Source organism: Nerophis ophidion, linkage group LG10 (genome assembly GCF_033978795.1).
Source record: "Nerophis ophidion isolate RoL-2023_Sa linkage group LG10, RoL_Noph_v1.0, whole genome shotgun sequence".
NCBI classification, from domain to species: domain Eukaryota; kingdom Metazoa; phylum Chordata; class Actinopteri; order Syngnathiformes; family Syngnathidae; genus Nerophis; species Nerophis ophidion.
This window is the reverse complement of record NC_084620.1, coordinates 55,758,024-55,778,568: the sequence shown is the minus strand read 5'-3', so window position 1 is coordinate 55,778,568 and position 20,545 is coordinate 55,758,024. Positions and strand designations below refer to the sequence as shown.

The 20,545-nt window shown below is 37.8% G+C and overlaps 1 protein-coding gene across 4 annotated transcripts in view; it reads right to left on the bottom strand.

Moving 5' to 3' along the window:
- dgki (diacylglycerol kinase, iota) overlaps nt 1-20,545 on the bottom strand; it is a 170,442-nt gene that overhangs the window by 21,941 nt on the left and 127,956 nt on the right. For 3 of the 4 annotated variants that reach the window (XM_061914183.1, XM_061914180.1, XM_061914182.1), the window contains 9 exons: nt 19,274-19,399; nt 16,660-16,738; nt 16,475-16,530; nt 13,639-13,701; nt 13,418-13,491; nt 13,232-13,343; nt 11,979-12,065; nt 11,647-11,759; nt 6,551-6,613 (listed from right to left, as the gene is read on the bottom strand). In XM_061914183.1, the coding sequence (XP_061770167.1) occupies nt 6,551-6,613; nt 11,647-11,759; nt 11,979-12,065; nt 13,232-13,343; nt 13,418-13,491; nt 13,639-13,701; nt 16,475-16,530; nt 16,660-16,738; nt 19,274-19,399 (773 nt within the window). The remainder of the gene's footprint in view (nt 1-6,550; nt 6,614-11,646; nt 11,760-11,978; nt 12,066-13,231; nt 13,344-13,417; nt 13,492-13,638; nt 13,702-16,474; nt 16,531-16,659; nt 16,739-19,273; nt 19,400-20,545) is intronic. The other variant, XM_061914181.1, reaches the window with a different exon arrangement.

Below are 20,545 nucleotides of genomic sequence, written 5' to 3'. Positions count from 1 at the left end.
TACTACATATGTACCTACATCATTTTTATATTACATGTTATTATGAATGTTACTAGATACTACGTATATACTTACATCATGTATAAATTACATGTTATGAATGTTACTAGATACTACATATGTACCTACATCATTTTTATATTACATGTTATTATGAATGTTACTAGATACTACATATATACTTACATCATGTATAAATTGCATGTTATTATGAATGTTACTACATGACATATATACTTACATCATGTATATATTACATGTTATGAATGTTACTAGATACTACATATATACCTACATCATTTTTATATTACATGTTATTATGAATGTTACTAGATACTACATATATACGTACATCATGTATATATTACATGTTATTATGAATGTTACTAGATACTACATATATACTTACATCATGTATATATTACATGTTATTATGAATGTTACTAGATACTACATATATACTTACATCATGTATATATTACATGTTATTATGAATGTTACTACATGACATAGATACTTACATCATGTATATATTACATGTTATGAATGTTACTAGATACTACATATGTACCTACATCATTTTTATATTACATGTTATTATGAATGTTACTAGATACTACATATATACTTACATCATGTATAAATTACATGTTATGAATGTTACTAGATAATACATATGTACCTACATCATTTTTATATTACATGTTATTATGAATGTTACTAGATACTACATATATACTTACATCATGTATATATTACATGTTATGAATGTTACTAGATACTACATATGTACCTACATCATTTTTATATTACATGTTATTATGAATGTTACTAGATACTACATATATACTTACATCATGTATAAATTGCATATTATTATGAATGTTACTACATGACATATATACTTACATCATGTATATATTACATGTTATGAATGTTACTAGATACTACATATATACCTACATCATTTTTATATTACATGTTATTATGAATGTTACTAGATACTACATATATACTTACATCATGTATATATTACATGTTATTATGAATGTTACTACATGACATATATACTTACATCATGTATATATTACATGTTATGAATGTTACTAGATACTACATATATACCTACATCATTTTTATATTACATGTTATTATGAATGTTACTAGATACTACATATATACTTACATCATGTATAAATTGCATGTTATTATGAATGTTACTACATGACATATATACTTACATCATGTATATATTACATGTTATGAATGTTACTAGATACTACATATATACATACATAATTTTTATATTACATGTTATTATGAATGTTACTAGATACTACATATATACTTACATCATGTATAAATTACATGTTATGAATGTTACTAGATACTACATATGTACCTACATCATTTTTATATTACATGTTATTATGAATGTTACTAGATACTACATATATACTTACATCATGTATATATTACATGTTATTATGAATGTTACTAGATACTACATATATACTTACATCATGTATATATTACATGTTATTATGAATGTTACTAGATACTACATATATACTTACATCATGTATATATTACATGTTATTATGAATGTTACTACATGACATAGATACTTACATCATGTATATATTACATGTTATGAATGTTACTAGATACTACATATGTACATACATCATTTTTATATTACATGTTATTATGAATGTTACTAGATACTACATATATACTTACATCATGTATAAATTACATGTTATGAATGTTACTAGATACTACATATGTACCTACATCATTTTTATATTACATGTTATTATGAATGTTACTAGATACTACATATATACTTACATCATGTATATATTACATGTTATGAATGTTACTAGATACTACATATGTACCTACATCATTTTTATATTACATGTTATTATGAATGTTACTAGATACTACATATATACTTACATCATGTATAAATTGCATGTTATTATGAATGTTACTACATGACATATATACTTACATCATGTATATATTACATGTTATGAATGTTACTAGATACTACATATATACCTACATCATTTTTATATTACATGTTATTATGAATGTTACTAGATACTACATATATACTTACATCATGTATATATTACATGTTATTATGAATGTTACTACATGACATATATACTTACATCATGTATATATTACATGTTATGAATGTTACTAGATACTACATATATACCTACATCATTTTTATATTACATGTTATTATGAATGTTACTAGATACTACATATATACTTACATCATGTATAAATTGCATGTTATTATGAATGTTACTACATGACATATATACTTACATCATGTATATATTACATGTTATGAATGTTACTAGATACTACATATATACATACATCATTTTTATATTACATGTTATTATGAATGTTACTAGATACTACATATATACTTACTTTATGTATATATTACATGTTATTATGAATGTTACTAGATACTGCATATATACTTACATCATGTATATATTACATGTTATGAATGTTACTAGATACTACATATATACCTACATCATTTTTATATACATGTTATTATGAATGTTACTAGATACTACATATATACTTACATCATGTATATATTACATGTTATTATGAATGTTACTAGATACTACATATATACTTACATCATGTATATATTACATGTTATTATGAATGTTACTAGATACTACGTATATACTTACATCATGTATATATTACATATTATGAATGTTATTAGATACTACATATATACTTACATCATGTATATATTACATGTTATTATGAATGTTACTAGATACTACATATATACTTACATCATGTATATATTACATGTTATTATGAATGTTACTAGATACTACATATATACTTACATCATGTATATATTACATGTTATTATGAATGTTACTAGATACTACATATATACTTATTTTATGTATATATTACATGTTATTATGAATGTTACTAGATACTACATATATACTTACATTATGTATATATTACATGTTATTATGAATGTTACTAGATACTACATATATACTTACATTATGTATATTACATGTTATTATGAATGTTACTAGATACTACATATATACTTACATCATGTATATATTACATGTTATTATGAATGTTACTAGATACTACATATATACTTACATTATGTATATTACATGTTATTATGAATGTTACTAGATACTACATATATACTTACATCATGTATATATTACATGTTATTATGAATGTTACTAGATACTACATATATACTTACATTATGTATATATTACATGTTATTATGAATGTTACTAGATATCACATATATACTTACATCATGTATATATTACATGTTATGAATGTTACTAGATACTACATATATACCTACATCATTTTTATATTACATGTTATTATGAATTTTACTAGATACTACATATATACTTACATCATGTATATATTACATGTTATTATGAATGTTACAAGATACTACATATATACTTACATCATGTATATATTACATGTTATTATGAATGTTACTAGATACTACATATATACTTACATCATGTATATATTACATGTGATTATGAATGTTACTAGATACTACATATATACTTACATCATGTATATATTACATGTTATTATGAATGTTACTAGATACTAAATATATACCTACATCATTTTTATATTACCTACATCATTTTTATTTTACATGTTATTATGAATGTAACTAGATACTACATATATACTTACATCATGTATATATTACATGTTATTATGAATGTTACTAGATACTACATATATACTTACATCATGTATATATTACATGTTATTATGAATGTTGCTAGAAACTACATATATACTTACATTATGTATATATTACATGTTATTATGAATGTTACTAGATACTACATATATACTTACATCATGTATATATTACATGTTATTATGAATGATACTGCATGACATATACGCTTTATGGAATGTTTATAATAAAAACAAACCAAAAAATGAAATTATAGCCAATATTTCAGATCAATTCCCAACAACAAAGTCACATTTGTGTACATTTAAAGGATTTTGATTGAGGTTTTTTCTTGAAGGTGAGACTAGTGATGGTTTCCTTCAAAACAACTTGAACATTATTCATCCTCACGTCCCTCATAATGTTGACAAAATAATAGTTACTGCATAGACTAATTAGGAGTCTTTGTTTGTTTACTTACTACTAAAAGACAAGTTGTCTAGTATGTTCAACATTTTATTTAAGGACTAAATGACAATAATAAACATATGTTTCATGTACACTAAGATTTTGTTGTTCAAATAAAGTCAATAATGACATTTTATTGTGGTCCCCTTTATTTAGAAACGTATCGAAATACATTCTGCTACCGGTACCAAAATATTGGTATCGGGACAAGCCGTAATAATAATTTTTGATTTCTTAACATTTTCAGGTACAGTAATTGGGATTTGTCACAGAATAATTAATGTTGTGTTTTGTTAATTACTACAGCAGAATATTTATTTTATTAATATTATATGATGGTCCATCCATCCATCCATCCATTTTCTACCGCTTGTCCCTTTTGGGGTGACGGGAGGTGCTGGAGCCTATCTAACTACTAAAAGACAAGTTGTCTAGTATGTTCAACATTTTATTTAAGGACTAAATGACAATAATAAACATATGTTTCATGTACGCTAAGATTTTTTTGTTCAAATAAAGCCAATAATGACATTTTATTGTGGTCCCCTTTATTTAGAAACGTATCGAAATACATTCTGCTACCGGTACCAAAATATTGTTATCGGGACAACCCGCAAGAATAATTTTCATTTAACATTTTCAGGTACCGTAATTGGGATTTGTCACAGAATAATTAATGTTGTGTTTTGTTAATTACTACAGCAGAATATTTATTTTATTATTATTATATGATGGTCCATCCATCCATCCATTTTCTACCGCTTGTCCTTTTGGGGTGACAGAAGGCGGGTACACCCTGGACGGGTCGCCAGCTCATCACAGGGCTACAATATGATGGTTGTTTTCAAAATGGGCAAAATAGGCAGTGCGGTGGATCAGGGGTTAGTGCATGTGCCTCACAATACAAAAGGTCCTGGGTTCGATCCCCTGTCTGTGTGGTGTTTGCATGTTCTCCCCCCGTGATTAAGTGCGGTCCCTTCCTCCCACCTCCGATCAACATGCACCTGGGGCTAGGTTGATTGGCAACACCAAACGGGCCCTATCTGTGTTGACCCTGCAACCCCAAAAGGGACAAGCGGTAGAAAATGGACGGACGTTTTAAAAAATGTTTAGTTTTTTTCTTTCACCCCGGCAAGGCTGTGGGTCTTTTAAGACCTTGCTAAAGTGATTGTCCATATTGAGTTTTTTTTTAAAAAACAAACCAACGTTGACGCTTATCAACTTGTTTGCTGTCCTTTTAAACAAATGACAGTTAATAAAAAATGGTGCAAAGAGCCGAAATGTTAAGCAGAATCAAGATCGTAAAAATGTTATCAATTCCCATCCCTGCTGAGAAGAGGAAAAGCTGCCAAGCTCACACAAACCAAAACAGTCAAAAGCAAGATTCACTTCATTGCTGCACTTGTGTACTTACACTTAAGTCTTTTAAAGTGCGTAAGTGCACTACACTTACATACTTACACTTAGGGCCTGATTTACTGAAGGTCTGCGTGTACTAAAACATGATAGCACACGCAAAGCTGATCTGCTAAACGTGTGCAAAGTGGATTGCGTCTGTTAAGTGAGCAGAATAAGGCCAGCAATCCTTTTTGTGTCTGTTTTCATTAATTATGCAAAATATATACTGAAAGTGCAAATATAATCATTCAGCACGCCCAACGTGATTTATCAACACTCATCACTGTTTGTGGCCGCAATTGAGACGTAAGCTGTGGAAGAAAACGCTAGACTGTCATACTGGAGTTGTCCACTAGGTGTCAGACTTCCACAGCAACAAGCAGAGTGCTGTATTGAGAGTATGGCCAAGTGGCTTTCAGGCCATCTCCTCAATGATTGGTCAAAAGGTAGTCATGTGACTACAAGGCATATATATATATATATATATATATATATATATATATATATATATATATATATATATATATATATATATATATATATATATATATATATATATGTATATATGTATACATATATACACGTATTCTTTTGGTTTATCTCGTTAAAAAAACTGACGTCAAAACGACGGCAACTGCATGGGCACAGTTGGTCGCAAAAATGGCGCCTGTTGCTTAGTTGGCCATGCTCTTTATTTATTTATTTTTGCTTTTAATACACGACTCTGCCCTGAAAGGAACGAGAGTGGCCACTTGGGGGCAGCATTGTATCACAAAGCTGCTTTATCTAGTGCGGTTGAACACTGATAATCAACAACAACACATTGATCTATTCACACATGGCATTAATGCACACACACACACACACAAACAAACACAAACACGTTACGTTGACAGAGGGTGAGGTACTTACACAGAGAAGGAGTCGGGGGGAGCAGAGAGGCGGCGCAGATCAGCTGCACACACCTTCTGAATACTACGGCCGCGCACACACACACGCACGCACACACACACACACACACACACACACACACACACACACACACACACACACACACACACACACACACACACACACACACACACACACGCACACACACGCACACGCACACGCACACACACGCACACAAGAGAGGAGGGAGGGACGACGAGATGTTAAAAAGCAGGGAGGAAGCAGAGAGAAAAGTGTTAAAAAAAAGAGGTAAACAAAAAACAAATAATGGGACGGACGTTGGGGGCCAAGGAGAAAGAGAGACGAGAAGGGAGGATGGAGAGGTGGAGAAAAGAGGTAAATAGAGGCAGTGACAGCAGAGCGCACAGTAGCATCACAGTACATCAAGCACAGACAAAAGTTAGTCACACAATTACTTTAGTTTGTGCTAAATTACACGCACACACACAAACACACACAGTCAAAACCCATGAAGAATATTAGTGCAGTGCGGAGGGTGGAGGAGTGTTAGTCGCTACACACACTCACATATTGATGGCTGTGTGTGTGTGTGTGTGTGTGTGTGTGTGTGTGTGTGTTCTGGCAATGCTGACTTAATGGGGACATGGCTGTGTTTACACAGTCACCTTTAGGGGACTTCTGACGGTATGGGGACCCAAAAAAAAAACAAGTTCCCCAAAAGCAGGGGTGTCCAAACTTTTTCCACAGAGGGCCGCACACGGAAAAATTTAAGCATGCGGGGGCTATTTTGATATTTTTCATTTTCAGACCATAACAAAATATATGGATTTTTTTTTTTTATCCTTAGGGCTCCTGGGGAGCATAGAGGGTCTCAGTCACAAAAATGTTAAAAATAAGTCAAATTATTATTTTTATTTTTTATTTAATGCTTACAGTAAATCGTTATATCAACTTGAGGTTGATGTAAAGTCAAACAAATAAGGTTTTATGCCTTTTTTGTCAAAGACAACTTTGTTTTTTTATAGTAAAACTAAAATATGCAGTATTTAGATAGATGGATAGTACTTTATTGATTCCTTCAGCAGAGTTCCTTTATTTAGCAATTAAAGCCCTCAAAGATCAATAATGCAGGACACCATTGATTTTAATTATTTAATATTTTTGAGTAATCACAGTGAAAAGTTAAATAAAATCCTACTAAATATATTTGAGATCCGAAAGGTTCCCCACTCATAAAGTGATGCATTTTTATATATATTTTTTTATTTTTAACAATTAAATTTCAAGATTAACTTCCGATATGTCTGTCGATTTTAAGTTTGAACAATTATTTTTGTTTGTTTTATGCTCTTTTATCACAACTTTGATGTTTTTATATGGCAACCACACAACATATGCAATATTTTTTCCACCTAAAAAATTTTTAAGTGATAATTTTTAAGTAATAATTCATTATAACAGATTTGGGCGGTTTAGCTCGGTTGGTAGAGCGGCCGTGCCAGCAACTCGAGGGTTGCAGGTTCAATTCCCGCTTCTGCCATCCTAGTCACTGCCGTTGTGTCCTTGGGCAAGACACTTTACCCACCTGCTCCCAGTGCCACCCACACTGGTTTGAATGTAATTTAGATATTGGGTTTCACTATATAAAGCGCTTTGAGTCACTAGAGAAAAAGTGCTATATAAATATAATTCACTTCACATTTCTTTGTCCTTTTTTTTTGAGCAATGTAAAAAAAGAAAATAAAGATAAAAGGAAACAAAAAACTGCCTGCCTGGCAGCTTTGTGTCAACATTGCCACTTTTTCTCATTAGATTTCACCTCATTCCACTGTTTTTAAACATGTTTTTTTATTTATTTTTGCAATACTATGAATTTTGCAATTTTTGCAGAATGTGTGGCGGGCCGGTAAACGATTAGCTTCGGGCCGCAGATGGCCCTCCCGGCCGCACTTTGGACACCCCTGTTCTAAGGTACGCGCCTGTGCAATTGCCTTCTGCGCACGGCAAATCTAGGCCGCGCACAAAATGGAATAAAAATATAAGTGCATAACAGTGTGCACGTCTGCCGCCGCTCACATGTGCGCCGCTGAATGCTCAAGGAGTTTTGGCGTTTGCTCACACATATGAAAAATTGGAGGGAAAATTGATGGGGACCAAAAAAGTAAAAAAACAGGTCCCCTTAAGGCAGGGGTAGGGAACCGATGGCTCGCGAGCCAGATGTGGCTCTTTTGATGACTGCATCTGGCTCTCAGATAAATCTTAGCTGACATTGCTTAACACGATAAGTAATGAATAATTCCACTTGTAATCATAGTGTTAAAAATAACGTTCAATATATAAAACATTCTCATGCTTTTTTATGTTTAAGAAGTTGCGTTCACGGTAAGAAGTTGTTTATTTAATATTGGTTAGTTTAGGGCTTGCCCTCCTGGGGGTTCTTCAGACTACCAAGCACTGACATGAGAGCCTGTTTCAGGGTTACAAAATTGTTTTATTGTTCAATATGTCTCTCAGTTGCTTTCCAGCAATTGTATTTTTCGCTTTCGTTCTCGCTTGCGCTCTAGCTCCAGCTCCAACCCCGTCTCTCCTCCTGGCTGATGCTTACAGTATAACAGAGCGACATGTGATTAGATAACAAGGCCCAGGTGGGCCATCTACACACCTGTGGCTGATTTCGAGGCTAGTCCTGGCAACACCCCGCTTCGCTGCAGGCCCGCAGGTCACGACCCCTCCACAGTTAGCTTCATAATAACAATGTTAATACAAAGAATAAGAGACCTATTATACTCTAGAAATGTTGGTCTTACTTAAAAATGCACGCGTTTAGTTGTGTTCAGTGTTAAAAAAAATATATGGCTCTTACAGAAATACATTTTAAAATATTTGGATTCTTGGCTCTCTCAGACAAAAAGGTTCCCGACCCCTGCCTTAAGGGAAACCTTTTTAAATGATAGTCGGATCCATTCTGATGATGTTTTTTATGTTCTTTATGTTTAATGTTGTTAAAAATAAAAAGTAAACATAAAAGTTTATTTCTGTGGTTTGAGGTAAGATAAGAAAATCCTTTATTGATCCCACAACAGTGAAATATGGGTTACTTTGTTTACGTGTTTCAAGTATCGGTTAAAAAAGAACATTAATTTTCTTGAAAAGTGAAACATTTGTTATCCTGGCATTAATAGTGATTCTGTATGGTATCCATCCTTAGTTAAAACTAATACATCCCCCCCCCCCACAAAAAATCTGGTTTAGTGTTCCTTAGGATGACATTTTCATCCAGCATAATTATAAAACATTATTACCTTAAAGTATGAATCACATTCAGAATTTTCCATTTTCCATTAAATTTTAACATTTAAGCGGTGAAACTTCCTATAAGAGGACAGCTCTCCCGTTCAAAGGCAAAACCCAGTAACTCAATTTTGGTCAAAACTGAGCTGATAATAATTTTGGAGTTCCTAGGTGATATGCTTCACATTAGTGTATGCGATATTGTAATTTGTTCCGTAAGTAAGCTGTTACGCGCATGGCAGGACCTAGCAACTACCAAATAACCGCGTAGAAACAACAGAAAAACCTAGTATCTCAAGGGACCAATCGGAGCTTTAATGAGACATTTGCACGAATGGGGGGCCGACGGTCAACCTGATTATGTGATATTTTGGCACGAGGGGATATGTGGAAGATTGGCCCCAGGACGTTGCAAGCACCTTCATTAAATGTATTGTTCTTGATTCTTCCCCTTGCATACTCTTTTAGGCGGATAACTGTGGAGGTCAAAATAAAAACTGGACGCTGTACACGGCTCTTGCCCAATGTGCAAACGCAGAATGGGGCCCACCCGAGAATGTGATAAAATATCTGGAGAAAGGGCACACGTTCATGAGAGCACATTCAATCCATGGCTCATTCGGCAAGAAAATGAAAGTTCAAGAAAACATCTATACGTTTGATGACTTTGTAGATTTTTGTAAGACAGCATCAAGATAGATTGGTTTTCCTTTGTTTTCTCAAAATCAGCTAGAAGTGAGTTACTAGGTTTTGCCTTTGGACGGGAGAGCTGTAGTGCTGGATTCTGATGATCATGTCATATTTCATTTATGGTCCTCAGTAGTCACGTACAAATATGTGTGAATTATGCAGAATTATTTCAATTTGGTCCCCATGAACCATATTAACTCTTTTTTCCCCAGGGTCCCCACTAAGTATGATCAGCCCATTACTTCATCAATCCAGAGATTTAAAGACGCGTAGGAGCTAACTGGGCAGTGGACATTTTACCAAATTTTTTTTATGCCTCCGCAGCCTGTAGAAAGGCTGGTCCCCACAAGTCCTGATCAACAAACCAGTGTGTGTGTGTGTGTGTGTGTGTGTGTGCGTGTGTGTGTGTGTGTGTGTGTGTGTGTGCGTGTGTGCGTGATCAGCACATTACTTCATCAATCCAGAGATTTAAAGACGTGTATGAGCTAACTGGGCAGTGGCTATTTAATTCATTTTTTTATGTCTCTACAACCTGTAGAAAGGGTGGTCCCCACAAGTCCTGATCAACAAACCAGTGTGTGTGTGTGTGTGTGTGTGTGTGTGCATGATCAGCACATTACTTCATCAATTCAGAGATTTAAAGACGTGTATGAGCTAACTGGGCAGTGGCCATTTTACCTAATTTTTTTATGTCTCTACAACCTGTAGAAAGAGTGGTCCCCACAAGTCCTGATCAACAAACCAGTGTGTGTGTGTGTGTGTGTGTGTGCGTAATCAGCACATTACTTCATCAATCCAGAGATTTAAAGACGTGTATGAGCTAACTGGGCAGTGGCCATTTTACCTAATTTTTTTATGTCTCTACAACCTGTAGAAAGAGTGGTCCCCACAAGTCCTGATCAACAAACCAGTGTGTGTGTGTGTGTGTGCATGTGTGCGGAATCAGCACATTACTTCATCAATCCAGAGATTTAAAGACGTGTATGAGCTAACTGGGCAGTGGCCATTTTACCTAATTTTTTTATGTCTCTACAACCTGTAGAAAGGGTGGTCCCCACAAGTCCTGATCAACAAACCAGTGTGTGTGTGTGTGTGTGCGTGTGTGTGAGACTTACTCGTTGAGCAGGGGCACAGAGGTGCGCCTCTTGCTCTTCTGGACCATGTTGGCCTGGTTGCGCAGCGAGATGCGGAGCGTGGACGGAGCCAGCCGGCAGGGCTCGCCGTCCACCTGCGAGGACAACCGCAGGGCCGCATTGAGAAGCTCGCAAAAGAAAAGCCACTTAGAGCTGCCTGCTTCCTCTTTTAAGAGTGCAACTCATCATCATGGGAAATGTCAGTGATGAATTCATGACCTTTAAAATAGCTGACGAGCCGTTTCTGGTTTGCTGAATGATTTGACGACGACGTCTCTGACAAATTGAACACTCGTGATGAGGAACGCGCTCACCTGAACAGGCACGGTCTTGTACGTGGTGAGGATCACCTCCCGGCACTGGTGCAGCCTCTCGCCGTGGCCGCCCACTTGTAGCGCCGCCTGCAGGACGGAGGAGGCATCATGTGAACCCGCAGCCATTGAAAAAGTGGTCCAATGTGTTCTGTGCAGTTCGAACTGGTCTTCAGGGGATCATTCAGGAGTTGTTGTGTAGTCACAGTCAAGTGACGAGCCCAGGATATATGACTTCTCCAAAATGTCAGGTAAGCTAGCTCATTTACAAAAGCTATTTTTTTTGTATTTGTGACGCTTGGCTGCCATCGTGGTGTGGTTTTGTTCTCTTTTAGATGCAGGCGGAATGGACACAGCGTGAAGGTAAGAACTGAGGATTTATTAACACTACAAAAACGGACTAGAAACAGAAAACACTTGCACAAAGGCATTAGAGACAAAACGAACAAACACAGGAATAGCGTGGAAGCTAACGAATACAAAGTCTTTACCACAAGCGTGGATAGCGACGTCACCTGTTGCATTGGACAGCAAATTAGACTGCGAGGACGAATGACAAAAAAGGGCAGGCTTAAATAGGGACGGAAATTAGGAGGCAGGTGCGCGTCAAAAACACAAGGCAGGTGACACTAATACGTAACTATGACAACAGAACAAAACAGGAAGTGCCACCAGGAACTAAGGAAGAGAAAATAACAGAACAAAACCAGAATATGCCATGATCCAAGTAGCGGATCATGACAAATTTAAAGTTTGTTTTAAATCCATGTGTTATCAGTAATGCTTTAACAGGGTTTAAAATATTACATTTCAACGCTTCATAATATATTTCTTAAAGGGTAGAAGTTTGCAACTTACTGTCTTTTGTTCCCTGCTTTCTGTTTGTCTTTATACAACACGTAAAGACTTCTGTTTTCCTGCTCACTCCTCGCTAGCTTTCACGCTAGGCCCTTTTGTTTTTGCTAGCTTCCATGCTCAGCTCCTTTTATTTTCCAGCTCCCATGCTAGCTCTTTTAGTTTGTTATCCGCCTCGTGCGCGCTTTTTGTTAGTACCCTTTTGTTTGTTTGTTTTCTAGTATTTTAATTAAATCATGTTTTCCTGTTCAATCCCTGCCTCCTTCTCTGCATCTTGGGGTTCGTCACCAACTAACTCGGACAGATGGCATACAGAAATCGAGGCAGAATTTTGGTGAAAATTTCAGTTGGAAAGTGGAATCATACCTGAGGTTTCTGCTGTGCGAGTGTGTGCGTCTCACCAGTGAGGCCATGGTGAAGCCGATGACCTCGATGCAGCCGTCGTCGTGGCGCTGCGGCTCAAAGTCGCGGTGGTCGCCCGTGTTGCCCCACGGCATGGTGCCCGCGCAGTATCTGCACACGACAGCACGTAGTTATCAACACTTCCTGTCAAGCCACAAGCTCGTCTGCCGTGACACCAACTGTACCTGGGAATGTTTAGAAACACAATGCACTGGAATTTCAGCTCCTGGATCTTTGCGGTCAGGTCTGTGCCGTCACACTGTAAGAGTCAAGATGTGAGTTCTTTGGACACGTAGAAGAAGAGATCCGCCAGATCTGTCATGTATCGACAGCAGTGTGCTGGCGGTCACTCGCTGGTGTCGCCGTGTCGTGTGATCACAGACCAGAGTGTGTCCGTCGTACTCACCACCACTCGGACGTGCTTGGACAAGTCCCTCGAGCTCCTCTGAAGGAAATCTGAGAAGGCGGCCTGTGTCCCACACACAAACGGGGAGAAGACTTTCTTACATTTCCAATAATAAAAAGAGTAACGCCCTGCATGCTTCTTCTACAGACTGGAGAGACAGCTGATGTGACCTTCTATCACTCGGCTGTCGAGAGCCTGCTGACGTACTGCATAACAGTGTGGTACGCCAGCTTTGCCCCAAAAATCGTGTTTACTGTTTAGTTTGAGTGTGAGACATTTGCACAGCAGCCCCCTCATCGGGCTGTAGCTGGTACTGCACTCGCTGCTCTGCTCACACTTCTTCCGTGTATAGTTAATCACTTCCACCTGGTCCCCATAAGGAGGGTGGTTTGTCTGCTGGAGATGTCGGCTAATGGGATACGAAAATAAGCTGTTCATGTTTATGTTTGTGACCATCTATAAATGGTCCTCAGTAGTCACGTACAAATGTGTGTGTATTATACAAAATTAAAAATTGGTCCCCATGAACCATATTAACTCTTTTTTCCACAGGGTCCCCAGTATGTATGATCAGCACATTACTCCATCAATCCAGAGATTTAAAGACGTGTATGAGCTAACTGCGCAGTGGCCATTTTACCTCATTTTTTTTATGCCTCCACAACCTGTAGAAAGGGTGGTCCCCACAAGTCCTGAAAAACAACTTGGTCCACATTCCAAATGATAACCAGTGTGTGTGTGAGTGTGTGTGTTCTGGCAAAGCTTACTTAATGGGGACATGGCTCTGTTCACACAGTCACCTTTAGGAGACCTCTGACGGTATGGGGACAAAAAACAGGTTCCCTAAAGGGAAACCTTTTTAAATGATAGTCAGATCCATTCGGAAGATGCCTAAGTGATTTTTTTAACTTAATCTTGTCATATTTAATTTGAACTTTTATTTTAAAATGGTCCTCAGTAGTCACGTACAAATTGGTGTGAACTTCGCAAAATTATTAAAATATGGTCTCCATGAACCATATCAACTCTTTTTCTCCAGGGTCCCCAGTAAGTATGATCAGCACATTACTTCATCAATCCAGAGATTTAAAGACGTGTATGAGCTAACTGGGCAGTGACCATTTTACCTCGTTTTTTTATGCCTCCACAACCTGTAGAAAGGGTGGTCCCCACAAGTTCTGAACAACAACTTGGTCCACGTTCCAAATTATAACCAGTATATGTGTGTGTGTGTGTGTTCTGGCAATGCTTACTTAATGGGGACATCGCTCTGTTTACACGGTCACCTTTAGGAGACCTCTGACGGTATGGGGACAAAAAAACAGGTCCCCTAAAGGGAAACTTTTTTAAATGATATTCAGATCCATACTGAAGATGCCTAAGTGATTTTTAAGCTTGATTATGTCATATTTAATTAGAACTTTCTTTTTTTTTTGAAAAAAGGTCCTCAGTAGTCATGTACAAGTTTGTGTGAATTATGCAAAATTAATAAAAGCTGGTCCCCATGAACCATATTTACTCTTTTTCCCCAGGGTCCCCAGTAAGTATGATCACCACATTACTTCATCAATCCAGAGATTTAAAGACATGTAGGAGCTAACTGGGCAGTGGCTATTTTACCTCATTGTTTATGCCTCCACAACCTGTAGAAAGGGTGGTCCCCACAAGTCCTGAACAACAACTTGGTCCCCATTACAAATGATAACCAGTATGTGTGTGTGTGTGTGTGTGTGTGAGTGTGTGTGTGTGTGTGCGCGTGTGTGTGTGTGTGTGTGTGTATTTGTGTTTTGGCAATGCTTACTTAATGGGGACATCACTCTGTTCACACGGTCACCTTTAGGAGACCTCTGACGGTATGGGGACAAAAAAACAGGTCCCCTAAAGGGAAACCTTTTTAAATGATAGTCAGATCCATTCTGAAGATGCCTAAGTTATTTTTAAGCTTGATCATGTCATATATAATTAGAACTTTCTTTTTTTTTTTTTTTAAAAAAAAGGTCCTCAGTAGTCATGTACAAGTTTGTGTGAATTATGCAAAATTGTTAAAATTTGGTCCCCATGAACCATATTAACTCTTTTTCCCCAGGGTCCCCAGTAAGTATGATCAGCACATTACTTCATCAATCCAGAGATTTAAAGATGTGTATGAGCTAACTGGGCAGTGGACAATTTACCTCATTTTTTTATGCCTCCACAAACTGTGGAAAGGCTGGTCCCCACAAGTTTAGAACAACAACTTGGTCCTCATTCCAAATGATAACCTGTGTGTGTGTGTGTGAGTGTGTGTGTGTGTGTGTGTGTGTGTGAGTGAGTGTATGTGCGTTTTGGCAATGCTTACTTAATGGGGACATCGCTCTGTTTACACAGTCACCTTTAGGGGACCTCTGACAGTATGGGGACAAAAAAAAACAGGTCCCCTATAGGGAAACCTTTTTAAATGATGGTCAGATCAATTCTGAAGATGCCCAAGACATTTTTAAGCTTGATCGTGTCATATTTAATTTGAACTTTTTTTTTCTTTTGAATGGTCCTCAGTAGTCACGTACAAATTTGTGGAAATCGTGCAAACGTATTAAAATCTGGTCCCTATGAACCAAAATAACTATTTTCTCCGGGGTACCCAGTAAGTATGATCAGCACATTACTTCATCAATCCAGAGATTTAGAGGCGCGTATGAGCTAACTGGGCAGTGGACATTTTAGCCAAACATTTTTATGCCTCTACAACCTGTAGAAAGGGAGGTCCCCACAAGTCCTGAACAACAACTTGGTCCCCATTCTGAATGATAACCAATGTGTGTGTTTCTGTGTGTGTGTGCGTGTGTGTGAGACTCACTCCTGCATAGAACATCTTGTTGCGGAAGCGACTATTAAACTTTTCAGGGTTGGCCTCTGAAAAAGACAACAATGGCAGAAGGAGAGAAGGCATGAGATCACGTGGGAATAAAAGAAGGGTAAAAATAGGAAAGGCTCAACGTCAAGAGCGCCGCACGACAAGACACTGAAACGGACTCCGCTCACCTCTGGACTCGTGGAACTCCAGGGTGACGTGAGCGTCGAAGCCCAGGCTGAAGTAGTTGTTGAACACGTTCAGAGGCAGCTGAGGACAACACACACTGTTTGAGTGGGCAAAAGTCTCTCGCTCACACGCACGCACACACACACACACACACACACACACACACACGATATGTTACATAACATTCATGCTATTTATAATTCAGTCCGCTCCTTATTTCAACATCAATGTGAATTAAAGCTGCAAGCAGCGATGGATGCGACTGCTTTGGCTACAGCCCCCGCGACACAAGCCCGGATAAGCGTTAGCTAGCCGGCAGCCATCTTAACAAATATTTCACACGAGGGCGAAGCACAACTAATGTTAATATTATTCAAATATTGTGTCGCTGGCGCGTTTATGCCATTTATAAGATTACATACCTGGAGCGGTATGGAAAAAAAAACAAGAAAAAAAAAAATCGTAGAAATGTTTTTCAGCGCAGCGCAGCGGTTCTTTGAAGGCTAATAAAATCAAAACCGGACCATTCATTGTCTTTACCGTAGCATGTAAGTACCCAAAATAAAGAATGTCGGACGGTTGTTTTTACGATATGCAGGCAAACGACAAATTTAAAACATACCGTCTTAGCTATGGCACCTGGCAGCCATCTTGGTATAGACCAGGGGTCGGGAACCTTTTTGGCTGAGAGAGCCAAAAATCCAAATATTATATATGTATTTCCGTAAGAGCCATATAATATTGTTTTCAACACTGAACACAACTAAACACGTGCATTTTTAAGTAAGACCAACATTTGTAGAGTATACCAGGCCTCTTATTTTTTGTAATAACATTGTTATTCTGAAACTAATTGTGGAGGGGGCGTGGCATGCGGGCCTGCAGCGAAGCGGGGTGTGCCAAGACCGTAGATGGCCCACCTGGGCTTTGTTATCTAATCACCTGTCGCTCTGTTATACGGAGCAGCCAGGAAGAGAGATGGGTTTGGGGCTGGAGCCAGAGCGCGAGCGAGAAGGAAAGAGAAAAAGACAATTGCTGGAAAGCAACTGAGAGTCTTATGTAAAAATAAAACTATATTTAAACCCTGGAACAGGCTCTCATGTCGGTGCTTAGTGGTCTGAACAACCCCCAGGATTGCAAGCCCCACATTAACCAATAATAAATAAATAACTTCTTACCATTATGCAACCTCTTCAACAGGTGCAGTAGAAAATGAATGGATGGATTAAAAATGAATGTTTTATATTTTGAACGTTATTTTTAACACTGTGATTACAAGTGGAATTAGTCATTACTTATCGTGTTAAGCAACGTCAGCTCAGATTTATCCGAAAGCCAGATGCAGTCATCAAAAGAGCCACTATCTGGCTCCAGAGCCATAGGTTCCCTACCCCTGGTTTAGACGATCCCAGCCCCTCCCTCACGAATGTTGGTGCGTGCGCAACAGCAGCAGACGGTATGGAAAAAAAACGGGGGAAAAAAACCGACACCCTCACTGAGTCTGCGCACAGCGGCCATCTTTGAAATGGTTTTCAGCGCAGTGATTCTTTGAAGGCTGATAAAATCAAAACTGTAGCAGCAATTAAAACTATTTCTTCAACTTTTAATCAGAAGGGTTCAATCTCTCTCCTGTGGTAGTTTGAAGCTGGTCAGGCTTGTCCCTGACAGTTTTGGTCTATGTCTTAGTTTTTCCTCTGCGTTTGTCTTTAGTTCCTGTCAGCACTCTTATTTTGGTTCTGTTTCCTGTTTGTCTCCCTGAGTGCTGTGTAACCCTCAGCTATGGCTGATTGGCACCTGGCCACACCTGGGATCAATCAGCCAGCCACTATTTAAGACCTGTTTTCTCCTCCAGTCAGGACTGGATTATTGTCGTGTCAATGTCATTTTCTACTTGACATTCCTACTGGTCGTGTGAATGCAGCGTAGCGGTAAGCTATATTTGGTAGTTGTTTTGTAGCTTACTGTTTTTCGTTCCCTGCTTCCGATTAGTTTGTTCATAGCCCTTAGTTTGTTATACCCGCCCATGTGCGTGCTTTTTGTTTGTACCCTTTTGGCTTTGTTTTTGTCTCAGTATCTTTATTAAATCATGTTTACTTATCCAATGCCTGCCTCCTTCTCTGCATCTTGGGGTTCGTCAACAAATAACTCTGACAAAGCTGATACGACCAACGGCCTCAGAGGAGATAATGTTTGAAAAAAAGCGACATTTTTTTTGCCAACTTTAGTATTGAAGTGGGAATAGCAAACTTCCTGTTGATTTTAGCCTGGGGATGTAAGGCTATGAAATATAGGTCTAACTGAGACCTACATAGTGGTTTTTGTTTAATGTTTCTACGACGTTCCTACTGGAAGTTAGAGACAGTTTGTCTGTGTTTTTTTCCTAAGGGGCGCTAAAGCACAATTTTGAGTTTTGCGTTTTGGTTTTTTGATTTGATTTTCGCCAGTCCTGATGTGTGTGTCAAATTTGGTGAGTTTTGAATCTTGTTAAGGGGGTCAAATTACAGCTCAAAGAATAATAATAAAACCTTAGAAATTCAATAGGGTCCTCTGTCCCTAAGGGAAATCAGTCCCTAAATATTCAAAATGTCCCTAATTCTTTGTCCGGCCCATGCCGACCTTCTGGGTGCCGTCCTCCGGCTGGACGGCGCTCTTCTCCACTTGGAGGTTCCACCGGTCCAGCTGCACCACCGAGCCGTCCTCCACGTGACACAGGACCTTGGACACTGGCTCGTCCGTGTAGCCCTGCAGAGGGAAGCGCACGCATGCCGGGGAAAAAAACAACAACTGATGAGAAGAATGTGCAGGGTGGCTCGTCAATTTCACTTCCTGTTCTCGACCTTTTACTACGTTAAACGTCCCTGCTGGCGTCATCGCGCAAACGTGTGCACACTAAGGTGGTACGGTATACCGGTACTAATATAGTACCGCAGTTCTAATAAATCATATTCAGTACTATTCTCTGTCACGACGTGGCATTGCTGGTTTTTCGAGCAGAGGAGCATGTTCGGCAGCGCGCGCACACAGAGTACTTACAAGCAGACACAGTGTGTAGACAGAATTTTGGTGTAAAAACTAAATAATAAAGGTGAAGTTACAACACTGAAACGCCCTCAGGAAGAGGTGCTTTAAGACAGCGGCTAACATCCATCCACAGTCTGGAGTGTTTTAGCTACTTCTAATCACTAATCCTTGTCTCCAGGGCGACAAGTAAAGTAAGTTCCTTACAAGTAACATTATCACTGGAGGACGAGGAATAGCTAAACATGCTTCACTACACACTGTGGGATACAGTAGCTCACCGGCGTCACAATGTAAACAAACGCCATGGGTGGATCTACACCTGACATCCACTGTAATGATACCAAGTACAGGAGCGCATCTAGTCGCTAATACTATGATTAAATTGGTATTTTTTAGCATCACAAAGTATTTTTTCATTTTTTTAAAAGTCATATTATGTTTATAAACTCAGTAAATATGTACCTGGACACTTGACGACTTTGAATTAGAGATGTCCGAGAATATCGGACTGCGGATAAATGTTTTAAAATGTATTATCGGTAATTAACGGTTTCAAAAAGTAAAATGTATGACTTTTCAAAACGCCGCTATACGGAGTGGTACACGGACGTAGGGAGAAGTTTAGAGCACCAATAAACCTTAAAGGCACTGCCTTTGCATGCCGGCCCAATCACTTAATATCTATGGCTTTTCACACACAAGTGAATGCAATGCATACTTGGTCAACAGCCATACATGTCACACTGAGGGGGGCCTATGTGTGAACCCACACCAAACAAGAATGACAAACACAATTCGGGAGAACATCCGCACCGTAACACAACAGAACAATTACCCAGAACCCCTTGCAGCACTAACTCTTCCAGG